Source organism: Protopterus annectens, chromosome 1.part1 (assembly GCF_019279795.1).
Source record: "Protopterus annectens isolate FY-2018-M chromosome 1.part1, PAN1.0, whole genome shotgun sequence".
NCBI classification, from domain to species: Eukaryota; Metazoa; Chordata; order Ceratodontiformes; family Protopteridae; genus Protopterus; species Protopterus annectens.
In genome coordinates, this window is record NC_056726.1 from 846,551,375 (window position 1) to 846,570,580 (window position 19,206).

At 41.2% G+C, this 19,206-nt stretch overlaps 1 protein-coding gene across 1 annotated transcript in view; it reads right to left on the bottom strand.

Annotated features, from left to right (window-relative positions):
* The window catches only part of LOC122815150 (probable E3 ubiquitin-protein ligase HERC1), a 5,886,073-nt gene that overhangs the window by 2,269,439 nt on the left and 3,597,428 nt on the right, over nucleotides 1–19,206 (bottom strand). Inside the window, exon 43 of the mRNA XM_044087407.1 lies at nucleotides 10,751–10,878. Within this exon, the coding sequence (XP_043943342.1) occupies nucleotides 10,751–10,878 (128 nt within the window). The remainder of the gene's footprint in view (nucleotides 1–10,750; nucleotides 10,879–19,206) is intronic.

Sequence of the window (19,206 nt, forward strand, 5' to 3'; positions counted from 1 at the left end):
CCACATTATTTAAAAGGGAGAAAGCAAAAACTTGCATGAAATGTGAAGTTATGTATAATCATTTGTCTCTGGGTTTCTTTTTTTCTCTAATAGTCCACTCATTATTTGAAGCTTGCCTTTTTAAGTTCATTGAAGAATCCATGTGCTCAGGTTGACTTAAAAGGCTCTTTTTTTGGACAAATGTGGGTGCTTCTTCAATGCTTCTTCAAGAGAGTCAAACGTTTTTGTTCCTTCTGGCAGGGATAGTCTTATTCTTGCAGGGAATATGAGTTGTGCTTTGATTACTTCCTTTTTTAATGAGTTTATTAGAGGGACACATGCTCTTCTTTTGGACACTACAAGGGGTAAAACGTCATTGTCAAACCTGATAGTTTGGTCACCAATTTTTAATGGGCAAGGGACCAAGCAGTTCTTAAAACAAGGTCTTTGTCTTGAGTGGAGATAAATTTTCCAACAACAGATCTTGGACGGCTTTACTGGATACAAACGTTGTACTTAAAAGATCTGTGTGCCCTTTCTATCCCGAAGGATAGTGCTTTAGGTAGGTTTAGGATTTCAGGAAGACAAGAAGTCAGGAAATTAATCATATTTTCCCCTCTTCCATCTGTTCTGGGATGCCACAGATTCTTATATTGTTTCTCCTGGTTCTATTCTCAATGTTGCCCATCTTTTCAATGAGTCTGATGTTTTCTTGAAGAAGGAAGTCTATGTTTTTCTCTGTTTCTGTTAACCTGAAGTCTATAGATACAGAATATTCCAAAGCAGCAATCTGGGCAGTTTGTTGTTTAAGGACTTCATTTAATAAGGTTATTTGTTTGGTGGTATCTTCTTTTATATTGTCGACTTTTACGTTTAATTTGTCTATTTTACCCACCAAGTCTTGAAATGCAGAAAGGCTTGCCTGTACTTCTTTCTTCGTTGGAGTTTCTTGCTGAGAAAACTTGGAGCTGCTCATCTTCCTTTGTGAATGTGGTTCCAATGTTTCTTCTATTTGAAAGTTTGACAGGAAAACATGCAAATTTTACCTTAAAATTACACCAACTTGTAGCTTTACAACTTCCAGAATGTGAGTTTAGTAGTTTCAGGTCTTTGTTGGTGAAATTAAATAAAAAAAATCATGTCAGGAAAAAACGAAGACTGCAAAGCTCAAGAACCCTGCTGCATTCAGCTTCCTATCCAAACCAAGCCCCCCACCATCCGGATTCTTGATGGCATGTAAATGTTCGTAAATACGCTTACGCAAACTCGTAATAGTTTTGCCTATATAAAACAATTACAATTCTGATAAAACAGCAATGTAGACCAGCCCACTACTACCACAATTCCCCACCTTTAAAATAAGAGGAAAGCACTTGAGTTATAATTCTTGTTATTAATTTTGAACTGTTGTTCGTTTTTATCCTTTTATCATTTTATGGTGGGTACACCTTTAAAAATGAGAACCACTTTTAATTAAAGTCATGTGCTTATTTTAAGCTATTTAAGAGGTTTGTATAGTCTGGAAATGGTTCTGATTAAGTCTAATGTATTAGGACAAAAGTGCTTGACCATTTCTTGATGTTATTACTTTATTATTAAAGTTTTGCACTTTGGAATTTGTGGACTGCTTTGTGGACTGACTTAATTTAGCTTTTGCCATAGTTTGAGAACACCACAACATAGGCTTTTTATTTTTAGTAGCTGGTTGTTTTGCCACACAGTTACATGCTGTTTGTGCTGCCCCTTCTTATTCTTGTCCAATGGCTTGCTTTCGGGATGGGAAGACTCCACCATAGCACCTGCACCAACAACTTTAGACATTGTTTTTCTAGGTAAATAGACAAGGAGGAGAGATGACTATGTAGGGTCTAGGGGACAAATGCTTGGCAAATACAGCACTGTGTATGGTTGTGAGAAGCATACAAACAGAAGAGACACTGTTTGTTATGGTCTTTATGGGGAATCTGCCTCCCATACTGACATTTTCCTTTTCTGGATGATATGCAAACAAAGCAACAAAAATAAGAGAAAAGATAATAAGGAATCCAATGGGGTACTAATCTGAAAACTTCTCAGTAACCAACATAGAAGAATAGTGTTCAGACTGACATTCAATGATGGCGTTCAGACTGGTGCAAATAAGTTCTGAGGTATGCACGTCTGTAGATCACCTTTATGCCCTACGTGGGGAGCATATGTGTGATGTACGATGTCTATAAATTCTAAAGGTTTTACTATACTGGCCGGACATTGGGCTATCCTTAGCAGGAGATCCCAGACACTGAGCTATCCTTAGCAGGAGATCCCAGACATTGAGCTATCCTTAGCAGGAGATCACTTACTTAAGGAATACTGCAAGAGTGATATGGAAGGACATCAAGAATATTCAATAGACAACTGCACAGTTTGGTCACCTGAATGGAGTAATCACGTTATAATTATTGTTACTGACCTTTGATGCTGATAGGACTCCATTATAATTATGGAAGAAGAGTGCACAGAAAAATATGACCTGTTTTATGAAAATATACCTCTCCAGCTGCATAGTGCTATAAAACTGTTGCTTCTAGAGGTACAGGAGGTAAACAAACACATTTGTGGAAGTTCTAATGGGTATCTAATCTTTTGCAGGGCTATATAAAGTGATTTTTATGCCTTAAAAATCATTTGTTGTTGACTTCCACTAGATATTGCGAAAACAAACTCACCTAAGTAGCTCTAAATGAGGGCTTGACAAAAAGAGCATAAAGCTAAAACTTTTAGTTATGTACTTACCATAACTTTAGATGTTTGGGATCCATCTCGCCTATATTCTGTACTGATGGGCTCGGAGCTGATCCCTCGGCTCCGACTCAGCAAGCTTATGCTATAGAGCGAGGCCTCTTATTGGCTGAGCTATCTTTATCCCAGGATGCACCACCACTAATCCCCCAGATCTTGTTTGTCCGCATTCATGCACACATGCACAACTTGTTTATATAACCTTGTTAGATGTTTCAAGATGAAACAACAGGATTCGGACCTTCTGATATCCTCTGATCTCCAAGGAAGGGGGAAGGAGGGTGGGTTATTAGGAATGTAGGCGAGATGGATCCCAAACATCTAAAGTTATGGTAAGTACATAACTAAAAGATGTTATGTGATCCTATCACGCCTACATTCTGTACTGATGGGACAGCGTCCCTAGCACCTAAATCCTGGGTGGCTCATTGGAAAACACTCCTGAGCACTGTGGAACCAAATGAAGCTCGTCCTCTAGATGCCACATCCAATTTGTAGTGGGAAATGAAAGTGTGCGGGGAAGACCATGTAGCTGCAGCACAAATGTCACTAATGGCAAGCTTGGAATGAAATGCTATCAAGTAGCCATAGCCATTGTAGAATGAGCTTTGACAGAGGTGGTAAGCTCTTTGTTAGAAAAGGAATAAGCTTGAGTAATACAGTCCCTGATCCATTTGGCAATAGTGACCTTTGTGACAGGTTTGCCCAATTTATTGTCTGCAAAGGATACAAACAACTGATCTGTTTTCCTTGTTTGTTTGGTCCTGTCTAAATAAAAACGCAACTGCCTGTGGACATCTAGTGTGTGGAATATGAATTCCGCTTTGTTAGAATATTTTGGAAAAAAGACTGGAAGTTCTAACGATTGTTGTAAGCAGAAACTGGAACAAACTTTAGGGACAAAGGAAGGATTTGGCCTGAGAGATACTCTGTCTTTGTGGAAAACTAAGTACGGGGGTTTTACTGACAAAGCTTGAAGCTCTGAAACTCTTCTGGCAGAAGTAATTGCCACCAGAAAAGTTGTCTTCCATGAAAGAAACTTTAGATCACATGTAGCCGCCGGTTCAAAGGGGAAGGAAGTCAAGGCGCGTAACACCACATCGAGATCCCATGGAAGTGCAGGATGAGAAATCGGAGGTCTTAACAGAGCAGCACCTTTCAAGAAGGTCTTACACAATCTGTTGCTTATTAAAGGTGGGTTTATAAATTCGTGAAAATTGGAAATCGCTGCAAATTGGACCTTGATGGTAGAGACTGAAGAGCCTTGATTGAAAAGAGAAGTTAAAAATTTTAATACTTCTGCCACGGGAATAGAGATGGGGTCCAGGCCCCGGAGTTGAGCCCAAATAGCAAATCTTTTCCATTTGCTAGAATACAGTTTCTTTGTAGCAGACTTATGGGCCGAAGATAATATGTGTACAACCTCTGGATCCAATGTATGACTTCTGACTATAGTCGGAAGAGGAGGAGCCAAGCAGTCAATTTTAAGGTGTGCAGGGACTGGTGGAATAGTCCCGACTGATGAACCAAAAGATCTGGGATCTGATCCAGGAACCATGGACCTTCCAGAGCATATTTCCGAAGGTAGGGAAACCATACTTGACGAGGCCAGTAAGGAGCAATTAAGATCATTTTGCTCCCCAAGAGAGATGCCTTTTGAATCACCCTGGGAGGGAGAGGAACTGGAGGGAAGGCATAAAGCAAGCCGGTGGGCCAAGGACGGACTAGTGCGTCCATGGGGCTCTTCCCCGGAGCCGGGGTTAGAGAAGAATTCTTTGCACTTCGCATTCAGAGGAGTCGCGAAGAGGTCGCAACACGGAACTCCCCATTTGCTGAAAATCTGACTTGCAACTGTCATATTCAGAGACCATTCGTGAGGAGAGAGGATGGTTCGGCTCAATCTGTCGGCTATCACATTGGACTTGCCCGGTATGTGAGTAGCCACTAGAAAGCGTTTGGTTGAGACTGCCCATTCCCAAACTCTCATGGCTTCTCTGCAAAGAGGATAGGATCTGGTCCCTCCCTGTTTGTTCAGGTACCAAACAACTGACATGTTGTCTGAGTGAACGGCAATTACGCCCTGAGGGAGATAATCGTGAAGGGCTTGAAGGGACAGAAGTACTGCCCTCATTTCTAGGATGTTGATATGAAGTAGGGTCTCTTCCGGTTGCCATTTGCCTCGGACTGACCTGCCCTGGGAATGCCCCCCCACCCCATCTGGGAGGTGTCTGTGGTCAAAGTGGCCGCAGGAGGAGGTAGAACAAAGGGTAGTCCCTGATCCAAATTGGAGGGCACTAGCCACCAGCGAAGGTCCCGTTTGCAAGATTCCGTGATCCATATGAGGTGACTGAGAGGGAGTTCCTGAAAGGACCACTGAGCTGAAAGAAGCCACTGGAGAATTCTCATGTGCAACCTTGCCAAGGGGACTAGAAGAACCGTGGCGGACATGGATCCCAATAGCTGCAGGACCATCCTGGCTGGAGCTTTGGACCTGGGAAGTAAGGCTCGAACTTGAGTCTGTATGGTTTGTATTCTGTCTGTAGGTAGATAGACCCGCATTCGGTTTGAGTCTATCTCTACCCCTATGAATCTTATTCGTTAAGATGGCAGCAACACAGACTTTGGCCAATTGAAGGTGATTCCAAGGGAACTGCCCAGTGATATACTGGCTTGAAGGCTCCGCAGTAGTAGATGCTTGGAGGTGGCAGTTAGGAGCCAGTTGCCTAGATACGGAAACACCTGGAATCCTAGACTTCTCAGGTGAGCAGTCACGACTGCCAAACACTTGGTGAACACCCTGGGGGCTGTGGTGAGACCAAAGGGCAGCGCACGGAACTGAAAATGACTGCCTCCTAGGCTGAAGCGCAGATGTCTCCTGGACGCTTGATGTACAATGATATGGTAATAAGCGTCCTTGAGATCTATGGAGCACATCCAAACACCCTTCTCCAGCAATGGGAGAATGGTTTGTAGGGTGACCATTCGGAACTTGGACTTTCTGACTGAACGGTTTAGGATGCTGAGGTCCAAAATGGGCCTCAAGTCCCCGGTCTTTTTTGGCACCAAAAAGAATCTTGAGTAAGTCCCTAATCCGATCTGGTCTGCGGGGACCAGTTGGATGACTCCTTTTTGCAGCAGCTTTGAAACTTCTGAGGTTGCAGTACCCCGTTGACTGGGTGGCGGGTCCGGGATTTTTTTGGACTGAGGTGGAGAATGAGAGAAGGGGATGGTGTAACCTCCGGCGATAATTCGAAGCACCCATCGGTCCTGAGTGATACCTTCCCAGGCTTTTAGGTGCTTCGAGAACGACCCCTGACTGGCTCCGGAGCTGCACAGTCGGGCAATCCCTCAGGGACTGTGAAAGGCTGAAGAGCCACGAAAGGACTCACGGTCTCCAGTGTTGCGAGGGCCTCTGCCACCTCTGGGACGGCGTCTTCCGGAAGAATTTCCCCCTCCCCTGCCTCTGGAAGGGGGATCCTCCTGCTGAGAGGGGTAAGGCTTCTGAGATCTACGGAACCACATTTTCCCTCCTCTTTTAGCCTTGGGATAAGGCCGAAAGGGAGTGGAAAATCATGCCTCTACGGCAGTCAGAGTCTTACCCTCCTGTTCACAGCGGGTCAGTGTGTCCTTTACCTTGGGTCCAAACAGGGAGGACCCATCAAAGGGGGTGTCGGCAAAGGAAGACTTAAAGGCCTCCGCGAAATGACACAGGCGGAGCCAGGCTTGTTTCCGTAGAGCAATGCCTGTACCCGCCGCTCTACTAGCCCCTTCGGCTGCATAAGAAATGAGCCTCATGGACGAGTTTGAAATGGATGACAGTGTAGCCAGCTGAGAGCCAACCGTCTGGGCCAGCTCCTCAGGCAGGTCACCCAAGAGGGTATCGGATAGTTCTTTGATCAGATCCCTCTGAAATCTAGTAAAGTGCGTAAGGTAGTTCAAGGACCTTAGTGTAAAGGCCGCTGAAATTAGGGTGCGCTTTCCATACCGATCCATACTCCTAGACTCCTTATTAGGAGGATGGACAGACGTCGAAGTCTCTGCTACATCTTGTTGGGTAGCAGATGCCACCACCAAAGCATCTACACAGCCACACCTTTAGTTAGAAACTCTTTTTCAGGGGGTGCCGAGAGGAACTTATTCGGACGAGCAGGCACCGGTTCCACAGAGTCTGGGTGTTCCCACGCCCTTCGACAGATCAAATCCAGGAGCTCATCGAAGGGCGGAGACACCCAGGAGGCGGAGGGCTGAGCCCCGAAGGCCTTAAGGAACACAGACTCATCAGCAGAAGGAGGTTTGGACTGCCAGCCGCCTCGTTGTTTAAGGGCTTCCAGGATGTCTGCAAAGGAGACATCATCCGAGGACGACTTAGGGGACCCCTCTGCATCATCGAGATCAGTGTCTGATGTAAGAGACTCATCAGGGGAGTCAACGTGCTTCCTCTTGCACGATCTTTTCCTGGGGGGTTCTTCCGAAGAGGCTTCAGAAGGACCTCCAGGAGGGGGGGAAACCCCAGTGGGGTTAACCTCAGGCCCCGGGGCTCCGCTGTCTAAGGACAGGGGGACTGCCAAAGACCCAGTCTCGGTATGCAGGGAAGGAGCTGGAGAGACTGTGGAGGTAGCCAAAGAAGATTTGGCTAACGCACTCCTCATAGCCCTGAAGGCGGGACCACCAGTATCCTGGGAAGGTCCCACCTCCGTGTCCATGACAGTGGACGGCACTCCCGCCGCCGACGCACCAAGAGGGAGACTTGGGACCAAAAACATCAATCCTGAAGCATCCCCCCCAGGGCTGACGGAAGAAGTCCGTGTACTGAACTCCGACCCAAGAGCCGGAGTTGGAGTAAGGGTCGGGCCCGACCCTAAAACCTCCACTGGTTCTACCAGCACCAGCTCCAAAGGTGCCGAGGCTGTTGGAGGAGGAACCATAGTAGGGAGGTGGACCATCGGCTCCGAAGCCGAATGGGCTGGAGCCGAAACTAGCTTTTGGAACACCGGAGACTGGAAGAGTCTTAGGAGCACCCTGTCGATGTCCGAATCAGACATCCTGGATGATCTGGAGGATACTGATTGGGTCCGAACCGATTTCTCCATCGGCTCCAAAGGACTAGGGGACTGGCTCCGAATGGATTCTACCACTATCGGCTCCGAAGGAGATCTCAAGGCAATTTCCCTTGGTGCCGATAAGGACTTCGGCTCCGAAGGGGAAGAGTCTGAGCCGGTAACCCTTATCGGCTCCAATATCAGTGGAGCCAATGAAGGTGACCCGCCTCTCGATGCCCCAGTCCTTGGCTCCGAAACCAGAGGGGTCGAGGCTGGAGGCATCGAGGCAGACCGTTCCGCCCTCGGCTCCGAAGTCCGTGGAGCCGATGGAGAAGTCTGCCTAGGTTTTTTGGCAGTCGGTTCCGACAGACTTGTCGGAGCCGACACTTTTTTCTTTTTTGAAGGAGAGGGAGACGAAGATAAAGCCTCCTCGAAGGATGGCTTGATTAATCCTTTAAGGATTAATTTGTTTTTCCTCTCCTGGAGGACTCTTGATGAGAAGGCGTGACACACACTACATGATTCTTGTAAGTGCTTGGCGCCTAAGCAGTAAACGCACGAGGAGTGGTCGTCCGTTATGGACATCTTAAAACCACACCTCGTGCATTTTTTAAACCCGGAGGGTTTATGTTCTTTAGACATGACTTAGAAAACAACACAGTTATCTAAATAACACGAAAAAAATTCATGGTGCAAAATATAAAGTTTTTTTTTTTTTTTACACAAACAAGTGCACAAGAAAAAACACAGGAAGAGAGGGTCAAGACCCTCTAACTAAAACAGGTACTTGACCCACTAATAAACGCTACAAATAAAGCTAGAATAGCAAAAGGGGAAGGCCCCTCTAACTAAAATGGAAACCTTCCTTTAACAAAAATAACAAATTTTCTCAACAGAATCAGTAAATACACACTCGTATCACAAAATTAGCTGTTAAAACAGCTTTTGGGTTGAAAACTAGGAAATTCCTGACAGAAAAAGTCTAAATAAATAGTACTTAGCCCAGCCAAGTTGAGACCACGTCTTAGCTTGTAAGCGGCAAACGAGATCTGGGGGATTAGTGGTGGTGCATCCTGGGATAAAGATAGCTCAGCCAATAAGAGGCCTCGCTCTATAGCATAAGCGTGCCGAGTCGGAGCCGAGGGATCGGCTCCGAGCCCATCAGTACAGAATGTAGGCGAGATAGGATCACATAACATCACTGGTTTATTGTCCCCAAAGTTGAATTCCCTACTTTAAATTGTGGTATATATGTCAGAGGTCCCCAAATTCTGGAATGTGATAAACTCTGATTACTCAAAGTATGGTTTTGCAGTGCAATGTAGACAGAGTACTTACATGTATGTTCTTGCCTTATAATTGCCTCATGGTGCTTTGCACTCAGCAGATTATGAGAAAGAGATACCCAGGATAGCAATTCTTTGTGACCAAAACACAGTAGGCTTCTTCTTGGCCTTCAAGTTTTGTTACTTCAAAAATTTTAAGAAGGCTAGTGGACTATTAATTGCTATCTCTGCTTCACTCCTTAATATAACATTTAAATTTTGGAAAAAAGACTGCATTAGTTTTAAGAATCAATAAAGTTTTAACTTAACATTGGTTGACAACATGCGTCCTAGCAACGTGTGAACCAGAAAGCTGAAATTTCTTAAGCAATAGTGCTACTACCACCCAACACAGGTATACATAACTGTTTATAAAGGGAATTTTTAATAATAAAAAACTTAAATCATGAAAAGGCTGCTAAAAGGTATAAGAAGTGGTTGAGTAAAAAGGAAAAAAAAAGATAAACAACTGAATGAACTTCCCTGTAACTTTAAGCAAAGCAAATGAAAAAAAAATGAAGGACTCCAATATATACAAATGCAAGCATTATAAGTAAATAGAAACAAAAATGCCAAGACGGTTTTCAGTACAGGCCTACCTGCCTAAAAAAAAAAAATCAGCAGAACCAATAAAATGAATTAAGCTTATGTGAAAGCAGTAGGCTGAGAATAGTTTTGTTCTTTTACACCATGATAGCACATTTTACTGTGCCAAAAATTATTCTTGACAAATAAAAATACAACTGAATGTATTGAAGAAAATCAAATAAAAAATGCATATTTAAAGAACATTCTTTTAATTTTCAGCCTGAAAAATCAACTAAACAAACTACTGAAGGAGCATCACACAAACTAGCAATCTAAATCACCCAAAAACATTTTATACTCCTCATTACAGCAAAAATTGGCCTCTAATTAATGACCAGTTTTCCTGTTTAACAAGTCAATTTGGGCAAATCTTCCAGAAAGACCTTCCCATGAGTTTGCATTCAAGATGGTAATGGGAAGAAATGATTCACCATCCTATGTACAAATGCACGTTGATAAGGTGGCTGTCCTGAGTAATGAAGAAGAAATAATTGGACAAATAAGACTACATGTGCATAGTTCTACTTTTGTGCATTCTAGTCCCTCAACAAATGATGGCATTTAGTACTATGGACTACCTACACAGTCAAAATGACAAATGATTTAGTAATATTTTATAAACTCCATTGTGTTACACCTCAGTTACTTTGGGTCCTTTACTCTGATGCTATTATGTGATGCAGTCTTTGCAGAGATGAAGTGGATTCTAGCTCCCTATAACACAACAGCAGTTAGACTTACTTTCAATATCATTCCCTCCCTGACTACTCTGTGATTAACTACACATGTGAACCTAGGATACAAATATAGCTGAAGAATGTGGTATCCAGTGCACTATTCCACTGCATCACTTGGGCAACTAATGTATAACAGTGTTAACCTATTCAGTACTGGATAAAGAATTTATGTTTTAAATTGCAAGCATGTTTGGCCATTTCAGCTTTTCAAGTCAGAGTTGTAGTTATACACATTAAATCCTAGTAAGTACAAGGGTTAATAAATTATGTCCATCCAGAGAAGACCTCAATATTCTCTTACCTGCTCTCTGACAATATGGACGCTGTGCCAGATTGGGTCTGTGCCGGCGTGCAGGAGGCGGCCTATTTCTTGTTAGATGAACATCTAGAAAATGTTCTCTCTCCACTTGGTCAAGACCAGCATTATTTCTGTTAAAAGAGTTGCACAATAAATGAAATGTGTAAGACACAAATTACCAAAAACACACAAGAAGTTTTGAAGTTTAATAAAGAAGATAAGCAGCCACAACATGAAACATTCTAAAAAGCACAAACTATACAGTAGAAAAATTGAAAAGTATAATGAAAAACAAAGTTCACACAGACTACATTGGAAACTTACTCAAAACCACAATCCTCTGAAATAAAGACAACCCATGTGGTTTGAAAATAAGCCTATTTCAATCATGTTACTTCATTTCTAGCTACTTAGAAAAGTGCCATCCTCTGCCTTCTGTTACCCCCTATGGCCTGAGGTCTGACCCAGAAAGGATGTATTACTCATCTTACAATCATTTCCTAACAAAGTAATCACTTACTCTCTGATTACTTACTTAATCCAATTTAGTGTGATGGAGGAGATGGAGCCTATTCTGGCACTCAGTAGGAGCAAAAGCATAGAAACATATCCTGAATGGGATACAAACCCATCGCAAACACATATGGTCACACCACACAACACATACATCTACAGACAGTTTGCTTCTGTGAAATCTTTGAGATATGAAAGGAAACTGGAGCACCTAACAAAATCCATGTGGACACAGGGAGGACAATGAAGGTACCCCAGCCAAGAATCAAACTGGAAAACCAAGCAATGTGAGACAATAATGCTAACCACTGTGCTGCCCCATAAAAAGGGGGAAAAAACACTCACTGCAGTTACACATGCACATCTCTGATTACTTTCCTAGTATTTTTCCACTGATATTTTTTTAGCAACTACTGTGAACAAAGCATTTCCCAGTGCAGAATAATAGCATAAAATGGTGACGTACTACATTCAACAGTGGTTAAACTTTTGTTGTCATGTCATTACAACCACCTGCATACAGTCCCTAAAATTTATATTTGCAATCATGTGCAAAACGGTGTTGGAGGGAAACAATTCATGTTGTCTACATGGTGCAATTATTTTTCACTACTGCATTCTGTTACACCTATCAGCGTACTCAGATGATTAATTGCTATCATTTGGTTGGCTGTTAGATAAATTGCATTTTTTATGCTGGAAAGCCTTGAAAACCTCCACCCAGTGACAGTCTGCTAATTCACAATCTGCATAGTAGTCTTTCATAAAAGTAATGTCATCACATTGCATTTCTAAAAGTAAACCTAAATAGCAGAACAATATTTTCAGAGTGAAAAAATATGCTGAAAACATGTTTCAGTCATTGTGTACTTAGAAACTGCAAAAATATTGTTCATCTAGAATGCAACGATTCTAATCACACAAGCAGAAATGTTAAAAAGTGGATAAAGACTAGAAAATATACTGGTTGAAACCTATTAACCCTGTTTAACGAACATTTTGAATGTGATGGAAGGATAATTGCCTTCATATCCACCTGTTTCATACTTTCTCATTTTATTGATAACATGCCCTTAACCACCGTCATAGTTCAACTCCAGTACAATTCCAAATTCTGCATGAACAAATGCCGGTTTATCTTGTAAAAGGAGGGCACATCCTAAAGCATTTGGTGAAGTGGTATAAATACAATCAGATATTCCCAAGTTTTCTAGTTGCTTATTATTATATATTTGGTGCAGGAGAATGGATCTGCAGTTTGCATACTACACATATGGGAGGAGTGAAAGATCAGCAGAGTGTCCAAGTTGCCACGATCTTTCTCGAACATAGTGAGATAATTCTTTGAACCTCTAACATTTGTTTGCTACACAGTATAATAATGGCGTTAACATTTTGTTATTTTGACGTTCAGCTCCAGGGCTCACATTCTTAGTACTTACTTGAAATATGAAACACAGTGGCACAGCAGTATTTGGGACAAACTGCTATGACTGTGGAAGTTGGAAATTATTAACATGCTGTTCAAGAACATGTTCATAGTGATGCTACAGTGACTTAGGCAAATGCTTGTTAAACTGTCACAATCCATTTCAAGGTAATGCATCTTTCTGACAACCAGAACTGAAATTCTAATAAGAAGCCTGAGTGATTATAGGTAACCAGTCCAATTCACTTAGCATATAAAAAATATTTCTTACTGCTTTCTGTAATGGAACTTTTCATTCAGCTGAACTTCACAATGTTTAACATACAGAAAAGAAGGTCACAGACAGGAGTAGTTTAGTTGTTTAATAAATAGAAAATGAAGGAAAGACAATGATTTGAACTCAGGAAGTGAAATGGTACCAATAGTGCCTGTAGAGCATGCCTAATGGAAAGCACACCATATAATGTTAATCTTGTTGCTTTTGTGTTACAATCACTCAGTGTGGTTTCACTCATTTATATCAGTATATGCTTTGTGATCATTGTAGCAAAGTACCATGTTTAGGAACGGATAATGCAGGGTTTACCCAGAGTTAGTCTGGTTTGGTCAAGATGGTAAACTCTGAGTCACCAAACAAAGATATCCATGGATAAATTTGCATTACCTATACCAACAAAAGTATACAATGCTGTTATGTAATGGCATTTTTTAAAATAGTTAAATGCTATAATTGCTCTTTATTTGCGTGTCTTTTTCTGTTGATCTGAGTATTCAGCTCACTTTCTGGTTTTAATGCTCAAATGCCCAAGTCTCTAATTGATGATGACAGGTGCTAAATGAATGAAGGAAATGTTACTTATTTCATTTTATACAGGATTTAAGATGTTTACCCTACAGTAGTTTAGAGAAAATTACTTTCTCTTTCACTCTCGTATATTATTTCACTGTAAAAACTTTAAAGTAGTAATGAAAGATACTGGAGGTGTAGGGAGGAAGACAGAGAGAGATGGTTTTGAGGGGGAGTGTACAATCATCTGACTATGCATATGAGGACGTTCATACAATGGTTATGATTCATGCATTAGCTGATGCTTATACCAGGTCTTGTATGTGTCAGGCAACAATTTTCTAAATGTGACACATTATTTTCTTTTTGGTTATTAATAGGAGGTTATGTTTTAATTAACAGATATACAGTTTTGTTTTTAGCATTTCATTTTAACACTGCAGAGAAAATAGTGGTTTTAATGCTTCTGACAGCCACAGTGACTTGTGTTTTACTTTAGTTAATAAATTATTTTCTGAGGGCAAGTCAAATCTACCAATGGGGATGTCAGTCATTCCAAATGATTTGGTCCAATTATCATTTACAGTTTTAAATATTAAATAGTTTGTAATTGCTTTAATTTATCTGTTAACAGGGTAAGTGAAGAATAATACCATTACTTAATATGTTAGTTTTAAATAATTAGTGGTACAGTTGTCCCTTGACGGTATAAATTATATACCACACAATTTACATCTTTCACTCGCAGAATACATATTAAAATGTCCATGCCAGTTCCAATAAAATGGTTATGCACATTTAATAACCATAGCTGTCAACCTTTCATCTCCAGAATGGGGAACACTATCTCTCATAATGAGGAACAACAATGGGAAAATGTGCAACACTTACTAACAACTTACTAACAATTTCAACTATGAAGCTCAGAGAATGGTTAAATCTGTTACTTTATACTTATAATTAGTTTTTTTAGATGAATTACAATGATTCAGTATTATTTATCACGGACAACTGCGAAAAAAAATTCATAACACTGAATGTGTAAGAGACCCTTTCTAAGTGGAACTGCTATAAAGATGGACTTTTTAAGACTCAGAATAAGGAATAGTCCTCAAAATAAGGTGTGCTTGTGTGATATGGTAATAACCAGGGAAATATAAATGTCCATCACTTCTCAATAGACAAGCACTTACATAATTTGTAAAATGAAATGAAGATTAAAGTCATGACTGAGTGAGCCTGCAACTCAGACATCCTTCTGGCAAGTACTGGCCACCAGCAACAAGGTCTTCTAAAAGATGTACTTCAACTCTGTAGAAGTAGTAGGTTCGAAAATGAGAAAGGGCATGCTTTTCCAAAGTTAGGTAAATGTACCTTAGAAGAACAGGATGTTAAAATGAAAGGCCTAAGGCCTGATATAGAAAGTGCCTTGTAAAATGACTTAAGGAAGCAAAAGAAGTTTATTTCTGAATGAAAATTACAGAAAGCAGCCTAGTGGGCTTTGGTAAAGGAGCAACTTAAAATGAAACCAAATATTTTGGACAGGTAGTTGAGAACAGATGGTGAAGGAACAGAAAGGGGATCCAATCCAGTCATGGATTGTTCACACAGAGATATGAGTCCATCTCTTTATACGCCTTCTTAGAGGAAGATCTTTAGGAAGATGCAATGACAGTAACTACTCTGTAGGAAAAAAATGGAATTGCTGATTATCAGTGGGACTGTTGATATCATGCTGTTCCTTTCAGTGAATACAAGTCTGGGTGGGGTTTACTTAAAGGATTAGACAGCAGTATCTTAAAAGGGTGGAGACACAATGGCTTCTCCAGAAAGCTAAGCTAGAGACAGTAGGGGCTGGGGTATCTAACAAGGCAAAAAAGGAGTAACAAGGGTAACTGGTTTTGAGAAGTTTGACTTTCTAAATAAACTATCTTCAGGGAAAATAGGGGAATGTACATTGGAGATCAGGATGTCATTTGTGAATGAGAGACACAGAATATCCTTCAGCTGATCTCCTAGGAACAATGAGAAATGAAACATGATTATTGGGCATGCACTCTGGTTTTCCCAATAGACAGGATATCTACTGAAAGGTTCAGAAGCAGATAGTCATTGTGCTCATCAGCTAGGAAATTGATGGGTTACCATCAAAATTTCAAACAGAAAAATAATTTCCATTCAAAACACCGAATACAAAAAACGAAAATCAAAATGTTTAACATGTCACAATGTAGAATCAGCTGAACAAATTCAGCAGATTCAACATTGCTGCTGAACAGATCACGTGATGTCCGTACAGGAGCTCAGGTAAAGAAAACTCCTATACCTAACATCATGTTTTTGCAGGAGGGCAAGCACTCCTGCACTCCCCTGTGGGGGGCTGCACCCTCCCTGCTAACTATATATTCCAACTCCGAGATTGCACCACAGTGAGGAAAGGGATGAATTTCCTAAACTGCACTGTACCGCAATCTCTGTAAGGTTCTTCGAGTTTATATTAGTGAATGCACATTGCATTAGCTAATATAAACTTTCGAAAACTGAGATGTTCAGCCAGATGGAAATTCGAACATCTGTGTTTCGAGTTTTCCATCTGTGGGCATCTCAACTCGACATTCTGATATTAAACCGTGGTTTGCAGGGGAGCACAGCCTCTCATTTCAGGAATGTAAAAGTCTTCATAAATTTTTGCAAGGTAACTTAACAGTAACTTTCAGAGTTCACTGTCATTAACTGTAAATCTCAATTTATTCTTAGAAGTGTTGGGATTCACACTATCATATTTCACAACTTCTGAAAGGACGTTAGGCTGCAGACTACAGCTAATGAAAAGCCAGAACTGTGTGCAAGTTTGGAAGGCTTACTATGATCGCCAGAGAATGAAACATGAGCAGAGATTCAATGTGTTGAACCACATTCTTTATGTATAAAGTAGTAAGCAACTATTCAACTACACAAGGGAAGATCTTAGCTCCTTGTTGACTTTAGTGAACAGCTTTTACAGATATATACAAAACACCCTAACACTAGAGGTGACACAAAAAAGAACAGCCTTCAGTTGACAGTGACAGGTTCTAACCAAGAAACATAAATGCCACCTGGACTCCTTGGTCAGGGGGGATATGTGGGATAAAACTAGGTTTTCCCCACGTCAGACGGTTTCACAGTCAAAGACTACTTGAACAAATATGCTCTTAATTTTTATTTCATCTACAGCAGGTAGCCAAAGAAAATGAAGACTTAACACAAACTGCAACTCTCATCCAAGCACTAAATACACCAAGTATGCCATTGGTGAGCAAAAGCCTAGGACCAATGCTGTAGAAGCAGAAGAAAGTTTCTAACAGAAAAAAAAAATCAATCAAAGAAAAGTCATCAGCAAAAAGAACAGAGGGATATACTGGGCAAGCTATCATGGGGACATTGAGATGCCTAGCAATATACACCTTTAAGGAGGCAAACTTAAAAGTTCTTGCCACTCTTAAAACACTTAATAGTGCTCAACTCCCAAATCAACCAGGGCCATACATAATAGCTCTAATGTAAGTTTGTCTGTAACCATCCAGTCATTAAGGTTAGCATTAAAGGTAGCCAAAGCAGTACTTTGACCTATAATGACAACTTATTCGAAAGGCTATGAATACAAACAGTTAACAACCTACTGGTTTTAATTTTAGGACCTTGGTACACGTGGTCATAAAATGTACAGTTGTGTAAAAACTTACTATAACAGTAGATGTCCTACTGATCACTGCTGCAGTACTCCCATACTGATAGGTTATCCTACACAAGGTAACCTGACATCCTGCTGATGTACCAAAGCCAAACCTTTTCTGGGGCACAATAAATCCAGTGTATAACCTCAGCCCATGGGCATAGGGGTACATAAGCAGATGTACAACCGTATGAACCTCAGACTATCTAGATCCATGAGACCTAAGGAAACCTGAGCAAATCTGGCAATTAAAAACAATCTAAGATGGATGCCAGTAACTGCTCCCCCTTCCATCCACAAGGTATAGGGAGTTAATAAAAATAGTAAAGAAGGGAGGGATGCAATACTGCAACAATGATTAGCAGGACACTATACTATGTAATTTCTTGGATCACTGTTGCAGTATTCCAGTACTGAGGGGGTGATTCCCAAAGCTAAAAGTTGTTTAGGTTGGATGGGTTGGAGAGAGGGGTACTGTCTACCATTCTTAGGAGGACAGATCTGGCAAAAAATGCCCTAGATTTGGAAAATTAATCTACTCTGTAGTGCCTATTTATTTACAATGCCCCTTTTGGGATGTACCTTACCCGACACCTGCAGTAACTGGAGAGACCCCAAAAGTACCTCACCAAGAGGATCACGGGCTACAAACAGATATCCTATGCAGCTCGACTAAAGAAACTCCAGCTCTACTCAGTTGCTTACCGCCTACTCAGAGGCGATCTATGCCAGACGTACAAAGCCATGTCAAACCCAGAATTAATGGACATGCTCCACCTCAAAAAATCCAAGTATCTTAGAGCTACACGCTCCAGGGACCTAAACCTCAGCACAAAAATAAATAGGACATGCTGGAGGGACAGATTCATTTCCCAGAGGCTCCCCTCACTCTGGAATAGAATCCCAATTCATGTTAGACATAGCCCCTCGCTGACCCTCTTCAACCGAAATCTGGACGCGTGGATGGGAAATCGCAAATTCACCCCTGGGATCTCTTCTGTGTCCCTGCTAGACACAGGCACAGTAAACTAATCTTAAAAGGGTACCTTCTGTGACCTACTTTACAGAGGCACAGTAGGCTAATCTAATAGGGAGGCGGAAGCCAAATATACTCTGGCTAGGCTTATAAATGCCCTAAGGCAGATAGCCTAGTATCTACCTATGAACCTATGTATCTGACATTTGTTTACCAGGAAAGTACGACTAGGTCAGGAAAAAAAAAGCTCCACAATCACAATCTTTCAAAACTCAAGTACAGATATTTTAAATCACAAAGTAGTGTTACACTACAAAACATCAAGTACAGATATTTTAAATCACAAAGTATGTTACACTACAAAACATGAGTGAAAAAATGATGTAATGAGAAAAACACAGATCATATGTTTCACAGTACAGCGCAATGAAAAACAATAACATGAGCTGGAGAAAATATGTGAGAAAAACTCAACAGCCATATTGCTTGTTACATAGAATAGTATGTGATCTATGTCTAGTGAAAGTATGAACTGAAGACCAGGTGGCAACCTCCAAAATGGAGCTGGAGTCAATGCATTTGAAGAAGGCACCAGAAGAGGAGACTGCTCTGGTTGAATGGGCCTTCACAGCTGAAGACAGGGACTTGTGTGGAAGGTATAACAAAATACAACACTTTTAGAAGTAGGTAGGCAAATGGATGGTCTGTTTATTTCCATTCACCACCTTGGGTATAAAGGAGGGCTTAGCCCTAAAGAAATATAAGGAAAGGAGGAATAGCCATTTGGGATTGCAGATCAGAAACTCTTACGGCAGAGGTAAGAGTGACCAGCGGAACCATTTTCCAGCTACAGAGGACATCATCACTGCTACGTTGAGTTACCTTTTTGAAGAAAACAAGTATAAATAACCTACTGCGTTATGTAAAGATGCCCCAAGACACAGACAAGAAAAATAAAAACACAAAACAAACAGGATTGCATGAACGCCTACAACCCTATGGCATGGCGGCACTATATTCACTGGCCAAAGTAGCACCC